The following is a 13279-nucleotide window of genomic DNA, read 5'->3' on the forward strand; positions in this document are numbered from 1 at the left end:
AAGTAATGGGCAACACTTCCATTTTTGACCCAGTTTGTGAAGCAATATGAACTTAGCCTAAAGTTACGTCTCTTACACTTAAATGGCAGTTCTTTAGTTCTAGCATTTTAGGATTTGTTCAATAAATATGTGTGTGCCCTTATCACTCACAGTTAAAAATACTACCAGCAGTGCACCTAGATGGCTCAGTTGGCTAAGGGTTTGACTTCAGCTCAGGTCATGATCTCACAGCTCTTGGGTTTGAGCCCCCCATTGGGCTCTGTGCTGACAGCTCAGAGCCCGGAGCCTGCTTCAGATTCTCCCTCTTTCTCTGCCCCTCCCCACCTCCCGTACGCGCACGTGCGCTCTCTCTCTCTCTCTCAAAAATAAATAAACGTTAAGGAAATTTTTAAAAAATAGAAATGTAAAAAAAAATCACCACCAGATCTTGCTCCTCTAAGTTCTATAAGATGACCGATTTTCTTTCTTTTCCATTCTTGTGGTTGTATTCGTTTTTGTTTTTTTGTTTTTTTTTTGTTTTTTTTTGGTCAACCTAGGCATTATCTAGTGGCTTCTCACTATCCTTTGTATCATATATACTATGTATGTATACAGGTAATGTTAACTTTAAAACTGCCAGTTATTTTGCCAGCAAAAATGGATTTATTTGGGAATAAAAGAGAATTATAAGTCAGGACAAACAAGCTGGGTCACAACCTTAGATGAGCCTGGGCAACAAAGGAACACATGATTTTTTTAAGGAGAAAACGGGTACGTTGGGAAAGCTGTTAAACAGAAAGTCCACTAGCGTAAACTGGGAGCTACAAATATGGTGCTTCTCATTGGCTGAGCTGTTGCCCTGGATGGGACAGGGGTGGTGCTGAGGAAATGTTTCTTTCTTGGGCTGGAGTAGTAAAGTAGTATCCACGTGCATGGTCCAGTACGTGTAAGGTCAAGTCTCTCCTTTCCTGTTGGGTCTGCAAATGACTACCAGTGGTAGGGCATGAGAGCTCCCTCTGCTGAAACCTCCTGAATCCATTTTAGTGAAATTTCCCATTACTAATTTTCACAGCGCTATGTATTATCATTTAGGTAATGTTCTGCTAGAATCAACACAGAATTCTTGAAATTCTTTTCAACTCTGGAATGCAGTAAATTTATCATCACTTTGAAATAAAGTCTAATCAATATGCTGATATGTGTATTTGCAATATTAATAGCAAATTATTATAGGAGAGTTAAATATTTCACTTAAGTATGTATCAGCTGGTTTGTCTTTCATTCATTTATTCAACAACTATGTGCCAAGTCCTGGTCTAGGTTCTGGGAACACAGTGGTGAACAAGACAGAATAGAACTTACAGTGAAGACAGGACATTTTTAAAAAAGCAAATAAATGCATTATAATGTCATATGTAATCAGTACTATGCCTATACAGGAAACATGGGGTGCATTGCTGTTTTAGGTGAATTGGTCAGGGGACATATTTCTAAGGAGATGATATCTGTGCAGAGACTTGAATAATGAGAAGATCAGAGGAAAGAACATTTTAGGCAGAGGGAATGATACATGCAAAGACTGTGAGGCAGGAATATGTTTGGCATGTTGAGGAGCACAAAGGAGGCAAATTCGGCTGAAATGGAGTGTGCCACGAGAGGAGTCCTAAAATAAGAGGTAGACGACTCATCAGAGGGAGTCTGCAGGCTGTGGCAACCAGGATACCTTTTATGTTGAGTGTAATGGGGAGTCAGTACAGGGTTTTAAGCTGGGGATGAAAATGATTTGACTTTACTTAAGACAATCACCTTGGGTGTTTTATAGAGACTAGACTGTAGGACAGCAGAACTAGAAGCACAGAGGCTAGTTAAGGGGGCTGTTGAGAGATTATGATAATTTGGACTAGGACATGAAAACACCATTACCCATTTTTCTAGAAACAGTTGAATCAGAACTATTATTATTATTATTGTTGTTGTTGTTGTTATTATTTTAGTGAGTCTTAAGTGAAGTTTGGGGCTAGAAATAATTTGTAAAGGGAGTGCAATGACATGTTTTTGGATATTTAGCTAAGTGACAGTCTAAGGAGACCTGGGCTGCTCTGACACCAGGGGAGGTGTTTTTGCCTTTTCATTGTCTGTAGCTTCTTTCATGTAGTGCTGCTGACTTGTAAGATAGGTGAAGCAACATTGCTATGCAAGGTCATGATTTATTACCAACATGAACTTGAACAGCGTCACTGGGAAATGCATCTGATCTGTAGGGCCCTATGAGACTTTTCCCCTTTATGATGCAATTCTTGATTGGAAATAAAAATCCTTTTCAAACCTTTCCCAGGCCTTTCTTTGAGGTAGTGCCAACCATCGGTTCTAAACATTAGTGGGCATGAGAATCACCTGGAGAGCATGTTAAAACCAGATTCTTGGATTCCACCTGCAGAGCTTCTGTTTCTGTAGGTCTGGGGAGGGGCCTGAGATTTGATTGTCTAAAAAACTCAGGTTCTGCTGGCGCTGCAGGGCATTGGAATACTCTTTGAATAGCAAAGAGCTGGGCCAGATATTTTCCATTTCTGGTTACTTCAGTTGCCTGGCTTTCTTTTCATAATGCTGACATTGTGGGGGGGGCGGGGGGCGGTGGTGCTCACTGAGAAGGACCTCAGGGGAATATCCTCAATACAGCCTGGACCAAAACCTTCAAGTCTTCTTGGTCAGCGTCTTTTGGGATCTGCTCATGCTTAGGATAAAACAACTGCACACTTTTCACCAGTGCTGCCTGTTTTCTCTCCTTTTTTGTCCCTCTCTTCTACATGGCCTGGTTTAGCTCAAGTTTCTCTTTGAAAGTTCTGCCAGTTCCTTTTATGTCTGCAAGCTACTCTCTTTCCCTCCCTCTAACAAATTGCCTTTCTGATTCCCCTTCAGATCAATACTTGCCACTCATCATTTCTCCTCACTTTGTATGTATCTTTTAAACTATGTTTTATAGCCCTATAAAAATTCCATTTGTGATGTATCCTGTCTTTATTGCTTTACTATGCTTTTCCTTCATTTTCATTTGATACCACAATGTGCTATTGTCAAGAAACAAGTGATGCCCCCTGTTATTATAAATCTGCTTACAAAATACATAAGATTATCTAAGCCATTGATCCCTTCTATCTCTTTTTAAAGCAGGCTCAGTTGCTGTAGGTGGAAGCACTATCTTGTGGCCTCTTTGAATATTGGTTTGATCTATCGCTTATGATTTCCCAATGTATTAAAAAATATTTTTTTCAGTTGAGGTATAATTTAAATTCAGTAGCATTCACCCTTTTTAGCGTACAGTTGAATGAGTTTTGAAAAATGCATACAGATCTGTAACCCTCACCACAGATGAGATGCAGAGCAGTGCCTTCACCCCAGAAAGGTCCTTCTTGCCCCTTTACAGCACCCCTTCTTCCTTCAGCCCTTGGCAACAGCTCGTCAGTTTCCCATCCCCGTAGTTTTGCCTTTCCAGAATGTGGAATTAAAATGGAAACAGAAATGTTTTTATTACATTCTAACTTGAATTTAGTCCTTGCACTTAAAGAAGAAATTCTAAAAGCTGAGGATGTATAAATTTTATGCCAAATATACTCAACTGTCCTTGTGATCAGTAGTTTGTTTTGTTTACTTTTTTGAAATGGAATGAGCATGCAGTGTGGCATTTCATGATTCTTTGGTTTCAGAATATTACTATCTTTCTCCAAAAATAGTCTTCCTTTTTCATTTTTATTTTAAAAGAAAACAATTTTTAAAAATACTTTCTGAATATGTTCAGACGTAAAAGGTTTTGTTCATTTCATTTACTTACTATTTAATGGACTAGATAAAAATTAGGTCAGGAAATATATACCTTTTTTTAAAGGTAGACAAACTGACATTTCTTTTCATCTTTTTTTAATACAGGTGTTTGCTTCAGAATGGTAAGTCAGTAAGTCTGTTCACTATTTTTTTTTTTTTTTTTGCCATTTTCTCCCTACTGTTATTTCTATTCACAGACATAGAGCAGTTTTCTACTTAGTGCTAGCCTACTGCTTATTTTCCATCCTTGACAGCAAATGAAGTATTTGTATTTCTTCCAAATTACTGCTTGAAGTTTTTGATTAAAGCTGTCTTTTAAAAGTAGTCTATTAAAAACATTTCAGCCTGCCTCGTTTTTAGTTAATGTTTTGTATGAGTTTCAAAAGTACTTCTACTGGGATAATCAAATTAAATGTTTTGGGTAGGTATATAGAATACAAAGTATGGGATCTTCCCCTTGTTCTGGATCGAAGAACCCCCTCCAGGCAAATGTCTGTATCTTGAATTGCAAAATGAAAAATGCTCATGTTGCATAAGGAAGTGGTTCTCGGTTTTTAGAAGTTAAGACTCCTTATTGCTTTACATTTTTTAATTTTGTTAATATACTCTTTTCCTAAAAGTTAAATGTGCGTGTGTTTTTACCTACTATTTCAGCTGGCAGTCACTAGCTTATTACCTGTCTGTTCTTAACCTCTGAGGGTTCTAACATGTTCCCAACCAGTAAAGTCTCCTTGTTTTGAGATAGCCCCTCCCCCCACAGTTCGGATTCTCTCTCTTTTCATTATTATTTTCAGAACTGGCTCCAACATAAATTCTGGCTATAACCATCGTGGGTTGTATTGCTTCATTTAATTGGGGATGTAGAGTGTATAGATTCTTGGTCACTCTGACCTCCAAACAGAAGACCATATTTTTAAAAATTTCCAGTAGATGAGATCTACAAGAATTTAGTATGATATAGTTAAAATAGTTCAAAATCAAAATGTTGCTAGGTTTTCATTTGCCAGTAGTATAACTGAATTTGGAACTGAGAAAAGGAATTTTTAAAAACTGTTAAGAATAATAGGAGAAATAAACTTATCTATAGACAATTAACAACGTGTGTGTGGCAAGTCCACAGCCAATGGAAGACATCAGAATCTTTTAATTGAATTCTTTGTATTGATCATAACTCCGTATTTTTCCTCAGTGATTGAAAATCTCAGAGTGATCATCTTTTGGAACCAGACAATGTAATTCACTGTTAGCAGGCATGGGGGCAATGCAACTGAATTTTATGGATCCCAAAACACATCACGGAAACTGTTTTCTGAAGTAATTCCCACTCTCAGTTTATTGTTTTATAATGTGTTTGTCTTTACTGAAAGTGGAATTTACTAAAATATACCACTTAAGTGAGGATTCCTGTGAACAGAGGTATGATTGCAGGTCAGCTACACAATTTTTGGCATAGACTATATTTTAGGAAAGAAAATTGTCAGTCAGTTTTTGATGTTGGATTTTGTTTCTCATATTTTCTCCTGAAACCAGTACACAGAAGATGAGGCTAGGAAAATAGGAGTGGTTGGCTGGGTGAAGAATACCAGCAAAGGGACTGTGACAGGCCAAGTGCAAGGCCCCGAAGACAAAGTCAACTCCATGTAAGTAGCAAGACTAATAATGCACTTATGCAATTTATGAACTTTTTTTAATGCTTCATTGGACAGTAAGAACAATATTGATGGACCAAATTCAGTTTGTGGATATAACTCAACTCACATGTTTTTAGGCATACTAGTAAGGATGTCCTCAGATCTGGGAATGGAATTTGTACATGTAGGAATGGATTTCCCACTTGGGCAGGCCCTCAAAAAGAACAATAGTGTCACTCTCTAGTCTATTTGAATTGAGTTCTGTCTCTTCTAACCTGGGAGAAGCATCCTGGGCCCACATATCTCTTATCCAAAGTAGTTGTGAAGAAGCATAGTGCCTTTGGATGGTTCTTAAAGTTCTTAAAGTAGACTTCAAGGCAAAAAGGCTGCCCTCTCCTTTTTATTAAGTATATTATTTATGTAATTATAATTTTATTTTTGCTGTTGATGAAAGTGTATTCTGTGAGCTATATGGTTATGATAATGAATCCTTGTATTCCAAAAGAGATCAGATTCAGTAACATAGAAAAAAGTGCCCTGTCACATTCAAAAGCCTTCTTTTTTTGTAAGTTCCACTACTCTTTGTAGTCTTTTTTTTCCTAATAAAAAAGAGCTAACATTTATTGAGTATTTGCAATGTTAGACAATATGCTAAACACTTCACATAGGTTTTCTCGTTTAATCTACACAATGGATCTTATCATACCCAATTTAATTCATTTTATTGTTTGCAATTTATTTTTGTTCTCATTAATGTTTTTAGATTTCAAGGTAATACTTTTTTGATTATTGTAATAAGTGAAGTAGTAAGATGCTGAGAGATAAAAAAAAAAAATTAAGCTAGTAATCTGCCCCATTCCCCTCTGCTTCCCTCCCCTTGATGGCACCTGTGCCTGTGGCTTTGTGAATACTTTCTGAAGCTTTCTCTTTCACTTAAAACTATTTAAGCATTTATTTAGGGTTTGGTTGTTTTTACTGAAATAGAATACTTGATGCATATTCTTCTGTAACTAGTTTTTTCATTTTATAGACATTCATCAATCAGTAAATATATAACCACTGACTCCTTATTTTTCCTAATTTTTTTATGCATAAGTACATACTTTGTGTAAAACTGTACCCCAACTTGGAAAGTGGGGTCTACAATTTTAGTTTCATAAAATTCTTTTAACAGTTAATGAAAAATAATAATTATCAGTAGGATTGCCACACAAGCATACAAGAAAAAATTCTGAGACTTCTATTGTAAACAGTTCAATGGATGAGAAAGTGCCAAATGACTATGAGGTATTGAGAATGCAGGCTGCATGGAAGATTGACTCTCATGCCTATCATGTTATATCCTAATCCACGTTGTAGCCATTTTTGATTAATATCCTTAACATAAATATGATCATATCATACATGCTACCCAATTTTTCTTTTCAACCCCTGCACACCCACTTTTCCTTCTCAGTTCTACAAGTAATCTATATTGGCAACTGGGTGGGTTTCCTCCCATGTTTGTCTCCATATTCACCTTCTCATATACATCTGATCCACTACTGGCTATTTACCCAAAGAAAATGAAAACACTAATTCAAAAAGATATATATATACCCTTGTGTTTATTGCAGCATTATTTACAATAACCAAATTATGGAAATAGCCCCAGTGTCCATTGACAGATGAATGGATAAAGAGGGTGTGGTGTATATATAATGGAATATCACTCAGCCATAAAAAAGAATGAAATCTTGCCATTTGCAACAACATGGATGGATCTAGAAAGTATAATGGTAGGCCAAATAAGTCAGAGAAAGACAAATACCATATGATTTCACTCATGTGTGGAATTTAAGAAACAAAACAAATGAACAAAGAAAAAAGAGACAAACCAAAAACCAGACTCTTAACTATAAAGAACAAACAGATGGTTACCAGAGGGGAGGCGGGTAAGGGGATGGGTGGAATAGGTGAAGGGGATTAAGATTACACTCATGATGAGCACTGAGTAATGTACAGAATTGATGAATCACTCTATTGTACACCTAAGACCATATGTCAATTATACTGAAATTAAAAAACAAAACAAAACAGGGACACCTGGGTGGCTCGGTCCGTTAAGTGTCGGACTTCAGCTCAGGTCATGATCTCACAGTTTGTGAGTTCGAGCCCCACGTCAGGCTCTGTGCTGACAGCTTGGAGCCTGGAGCCTGTTTCAGATTTTGTGACTCCCTTTCTGCCCCTCGCCCACTTTCACTCTTTCTCTCAAAAATAAATAAACATTAAAAAAAAATTAAAAAAAAAAAACCAAAGCAAAACAAAAATACATCCCAGAAAATCTGTCCAAGTCAGATGGTAGAGCTTCAATTCATTCTTTTCAATGGCTGCTTAATAATTGACAGTGTTAGTGCACCATTTTTTATTACCTTATTTCTGAAAATTGATTTTGTTTCTCTCTCTTTTTTTTTTTCCAATAAGAGCAATGCTATAATAAACATTTTATTGGTGATTTTATTTTTGGGAGATAGATTCCCAGAAGTGCAGTTTGTTGGTTGACGTATCTGTGTACTATTAATTTTAAAAATATTTGTCAGACTGCTTTTCAAAACAGCTGTAAACAATTTACATTTTTTTCTCTTCATCCTGTGGGCAATTGGTATTATTGCTGTCTAATTTTTCTTTGATCTGATTGGGTGTAGAGTGATATGGTATTTTTTCACTGTAATTTGCATTTCTCTAATTACTGGTTATTTTGAGCATCTTCATGCTCGTGGCTATGTGGGTTTGTTCTCATGAACTAACTCCCTTTCACATCCTTTACCCATTTGTCTGTGGGGCTGCTTGTCTCTTGCCAATGTTTAAGAGCTCTTTGTATATTGGTAATGATTACTAACTCATTATCTGTAATCTCTTTTGCAAGTATTTTCCCAATTCTATCCTTTGCCTATTCATTAGTTTTGTTTATTTATGATAGTTTTTTTTTTTTGCGACGCGAATTGTTTTTAATTTTTATAAACTCACATATAGTTATCTTTTCTTTCTGGTTAAGAAACAGATCATAAATGTTGTTCCCTAGGTTTCCTTCTACCTTTATGACGCTTTATTTATTATGTTAAGCATTTATTCCATCTGTAATTTGTTTTTTATTTAGAATATGAGACTGGGGACTATTTTCTACCATGATGTAACAGCCAGTTGTGCCAGCACTATTTTTAAATAATCACTCTTTCCCCATCAAATTGAAATACATTTTTATCATGTATTAAAATCACATGTAAACTGGATTCTGTTTCTGGATTCTGGGTTCTGTTCTCTTTCCTTAATAGATCTGTTTACCTATTCCTAGACTAATACTCCATATTGATTTAATTATACTGGCTTTATAGGTTATTTCCCTTCACTATTTTTTTTTTATTCATTTATTTGCTTTCTTGGGCATTTATTTTCTCTCTAAACTTTAAGATACTTTTATCCATTTAATTGAAACTATAGTTGTTTTTTTTTTTTAAACTTCCCTGCTTGTCTTACAAATATGCTTTTTAAAATAAACTTTAGGGGTGCCTGGCTGACTCAGTTAGTAGAGCATGCAACTCTTGATCTCAGGGATGTGAGAACCCCACATTGGGTGTAGAGATTACTTAAAAATAAAATCTTAAAAACGCCCCAACTTTACCTTTTAGAAGTTTTAGATTTACAGAAAAATTGTGAAGATACTACCAAGAGTTTTCATGTACTTCTCACCCACTTTCCCCCATTAAAATTTTATATTAGTACGATACTTATGTTACAATTAATGAACCAGTAGTGATGTATTAGTATTAACTGAAGTTCATAGTTTATTCAGATTTTTTTAGCTTTTACCTAATGTTCCTTTTCTCTTTAGGAGTCCATATTTTACTTGCTTTTTAATTCCACACTTTTATGACATTAAGAGAATTGTTCTTAAATTTTCCCATCTAAGAATATGGATGTCTTTTCATTTTCTCAGATTTTTAAATTTATCCTTTGGTATGGTTTTATGGCTATCATCATTAAGATTTTGTGCTTTCCTTGCTGACTTTATTCCTAAGTCTTTGTGTTAGTTTGGGCTACTGTAGCAAAGTCCTGTAGACTGGGTGGTTTATAAGCAAGAGAACTTTATTTCTCACAGTTCTGAAGGCTGGAAGTCTGAGATTAGAGTGCCAGCATTGTCGAATTCTGGTGAGAGCCCCGGCTGGGTTGTAGATTACCAACTTCTCATTCCGTCCTCATACGGCAGAAAGAGAGCCAATCAGCTTTCTGGTCTCTTGTTATAAGGGCACCAATCCCATTCATGAGGTGTCTGCCCTCATCCTCATGATCTAACTATCTCCCCAAAGCCCCACCTCCAAATACCATCACATTGGGGATTAGGCATCAACATGTGATTTGGGGTGGGTGGGGGGGACACATTCATTCCATAACAATATTTTATTGCCTTTTTCATGACTGTGTATGGAATATTTTTTCTATTTCTGTTTCCCATGCTATAATAGGGAAAGCCTAAGGACTTTTGTATGTTTATCTTACATCAGAGTTACCTTATCAAATATTCTCATTAATTCTACTAAGTTTTTTGGGGGGGAGGGTTAAACTATAGTTATTGGGTTTTTTAAGTACACAAGTGTGTAATTAACAAAAAATAATGTTTTTTTTTTCATTTCATTTGCCAGACCCATCAAGACAATGTTGAATAATAGCAATAGTGGGCATCCCTGTCTGATTGTATTTGAAATGGTTTTGTTTCACCAAGTAGAATAGTTTGCTGTCGATTTTCATTAAATGTACTTTATCACATTGAATTTCACTTTGCATTCCTTGAATTAAGCTCTGATTGGTCACAGAGTATTATTCTTTTGAATCATAGCTGAATATTACTTGTTAATATTTTATTTAGAATTTTTGCATCTATATTTATAAGAGGGATTATGGTTTCTTTTAAAAAATTTTCTTTACTATATTATGTTTTAGTGTTAAAATTTTGTTGGCTTCATAAAATGTATTAGGAAATTTTCCATTTTTTCCTTCATTCTGGAATAACTTGAATAATATTGGAATTTCTGTTATTAAGTTAGCTGAAACAAGTTATGAAATCACTTGGTCCTTGTACCTTCTCAATGGTGGGCTACCAATTGTTTTTGTTTTTGGTTGTTTTTCTTTCTGTTATTGTTATTATTATTTTTTTAATTTTAGAGATAGCATGAACCATTAGGGTAGAGGGGTAGAGGGAGAGAGAGAGAGAGATAATCCCAAGCAAACTCCACACTCAATGTGGAGCCTGACTTTGGGCTCTATACCATGATCCTAGGATGGTGACCTGAGCCGAAATCGAGTCAGTTGCTCAAGAGACTGAGCCACCCAGGCGTCCCCCAATCTAGCGTATTGTAATTGGTTGTTTGAATTTTCCACTTTTCCCAGATTCATTTATGTTTTCCTAAGAAATTATCCAGGTTTTCTAGGTTTTCAAATTGCTTGTCATGGATTTTATACTTTAAAAATCTCTTTTGTATTTGCGGTTATATGTTCTTTGAAATTTTCCTAATCTTATATAATTTGATTCTCTTCTTCTTCCTTAATTGGGTTTAGAAAGGATTTATGTGTTGATATATTAAAAAAAAAAACATTTTGCGGGCGTCTGGGTGGCTCAGCCGGCTAAGAGTCGGACTCCGGCTCAGATAATGATCTCGCAGTTTGTGGGTTAGAGCCCCACATAGGGCTCTGTGCTGCTTCAGATAATGTGTCTCCCTCTCCCCCTCCCCTGCTCGTGCTCTGTCTGTCTCTCTCTCAAAAATAAATAAACATTAAAAAAAATTAAAACAACATTTTGGATTTATTAATCATTTCTCCTTTTTTTTTTTTTTTTTTTTGGTTTTCCAGTCATTAATTTCAACTTTCATCTTTACTAATTCCCTCTTTATTTCTTTGTTGATCTTTCTTTAAGTCTTCATCATGAATTGTAGTTCCCTTTAGGTTTAGTCTTTTTTTTCTTTTTTAATAAGATATTTTTTGAAAAGTTTGTTTATTTATTTTAAGAGAGAGAGTGTGTGAGTGGGGAAGGGGCAGAGAGAATGAGAGAGAGAATCCCAAGCAGGTTTCATGCTGTCAGGCTGGAGCCTGAAGTGGGGTTTAAACTCACAAAACTGGGAGATCATGACTTGAGCCGAAATCAAGAGTTAGATGCTTAACCAAATGAGCCACCCAGGTGCCCCTAATTTTAATCTTTTTAAGTCAGTAATGAAGATGATTAAGCATTTGCCCTTAAATACAGCTTTTGTTTGTTACATAGGTTGGGTAAAAAGTGTTCTTTTCATTGCTTTCTGGATAGTCTATAAGTTCATTTTTGGTTCCTCTTCAAATAATAACAAATGACATTCTGGGTATGTGTTTTTTTTTAAATATCCAGTGTCCTTCTCTATCTTTAATAATGTTTTTTGCCTTAAAGTTACTTTATCTGGTATTAACAGAGATATGTACACTTTATTTATATATATGTTTGCATAGAGTATCTTTTCATTATTTTAATTTCAATGTTTCCTTCTCATTGTGTGCTTTTGTTTGTTTTTATTGAAGTAGTTGATGGACAATGTTATATTAGTTTCAAGTGTATTTCAATATATTTTATATGTGTATCTCATGTTTTTAAATTAGTATATTTATCCATTTAAGTTTAATGGAATCATTCATGTTTAGAATTAAATGTGTATCTTACTGTATTTTCCCCCTTGTCTTATTAGTTCTGTTTTCCTTTTCTTCTTTCTAGCCTTTATTTAAATTGATTATTTTTTATTATTCCACTTTTTTTGTCTGTTAGAAGTTATATATTCTTTTGTTTCTTTTATTAGTTCCTAGAGATACAACATACAACCATAACTGCTCAAAATTTGATATTAATTTATCTCTTTACTCTTTTCCTAATAATGCAACATCTCTAGCATTTAACTTGCTATTTATTTAAGTTCATTTAACTCACTATTTATTTAGATGCTATTTCTTTTTAATGTTTATTTATTTTTGAGAGAGATAGGGAGGGAGAGACACAGTGCGAGCAGGGGAGGGCAGAGAGAGGAGGGAGTCACAGAATCTGGAGGCTCCACGCTTTGAGCTGTCAGCACAAAGCCCCATGTGGGGCTCCAACCCACCAGCCGTGAGATTATGACCTGAGCTGAAGTCAGACCATCAACCGACTGAGCCACCCAGGCACCCCTAGATGCTAATTTTAATGACCTATTTTAAAACTCATAAGAAATTATTTTTTAAAAGTCAGTATTTTGGGGGGTATTCTATATATTTGCCATTTGTTTTGTTATTTTTTTCCTTCCTAATTCTCTGAGCTTCTGTGTAGGAATATTTCCATTCTGCCAAAAAATGTTCTTTAGTATTTTCCTTCATTTGGGCAGCTGGTGATGTGTTACTTCAGTTTTGGTTTGTCTCTACGTGTTTTTATTTTACCTTAATTCTTGAAAAATATCTTTGTTTCATGTAGAACTCTGACATAGCAGTTATTTTTTCCAGTACCCTGTGGATAACATTACAATGTCTAACATGCATCGTTTTGTTGTGAAATTGGCTGTCAGTTTTACACCTTGCTTCTTGAAAATAATTTTGCTGCTTTTAAAATGGCAATGATAATAAAATTGCCAGTTTACAGTTTGTGATAATAAATATAACATTAAGCCTGTCAGTTGGTTTAGGTGATTTTCTCCCATAATACTTAGTTCTCTGGATATGTATGCAGTAGAGGCATGAAGTGGGGTTCATCCAGGGCTTGGTTGTTGCCAGCTATAAGGAGCAGAAGTGAGGGAGCAGGGTTTGAGGGCATTTACAAAAGTGTGAATAGAAGGATGAATCCC

General features: G+C 35.4%; 1 protein-coding gene across 6 annotated transcripts in view; it reads left to right on the top strand.

The window, feature by feature from the left end:
* ACYP2 (acylphosphatase 2) overlaps nucleotides 1-13279 on the top strand; it is a 274964-nt gene that overhangs the window by 117313 nt on the left and 144372 nt on the right. For all 6 annotated transcript variants that reach the window (XM_053200598.1, XM_053200599.1, XM_027072448.2 and 3 more), the window contains 2 exons: nucleotides 3901-3917; nucleotides 5326-5435. In XM_053200598.1, the coding sequence (XP_053056573.1) occupies nucleotides 3901-3917; nucleotides 5326-5435 (127 nt within the window). The remainder of the gene's footprint in view (nucleotides 1-3900; nucleotides 3918-5325; nucleotides 5436-13279) is intronic.

Source organism: Acinonyx jubatus, chromosome A3 (assembly GCF_027475565.1).
Source record: "Acinonyx jubatus isolate Ajub_Pintada_27869175 chromosome A3, VMU_Ajub_asm_v1.0, whole genome shotgun sequence".
Taxonomy (NCBI): Eukaryota; Metazoa; Chordata; class Mammalia; order Carnivora; family Felidae; genus Acinonyx; species Acinonyx jubatus.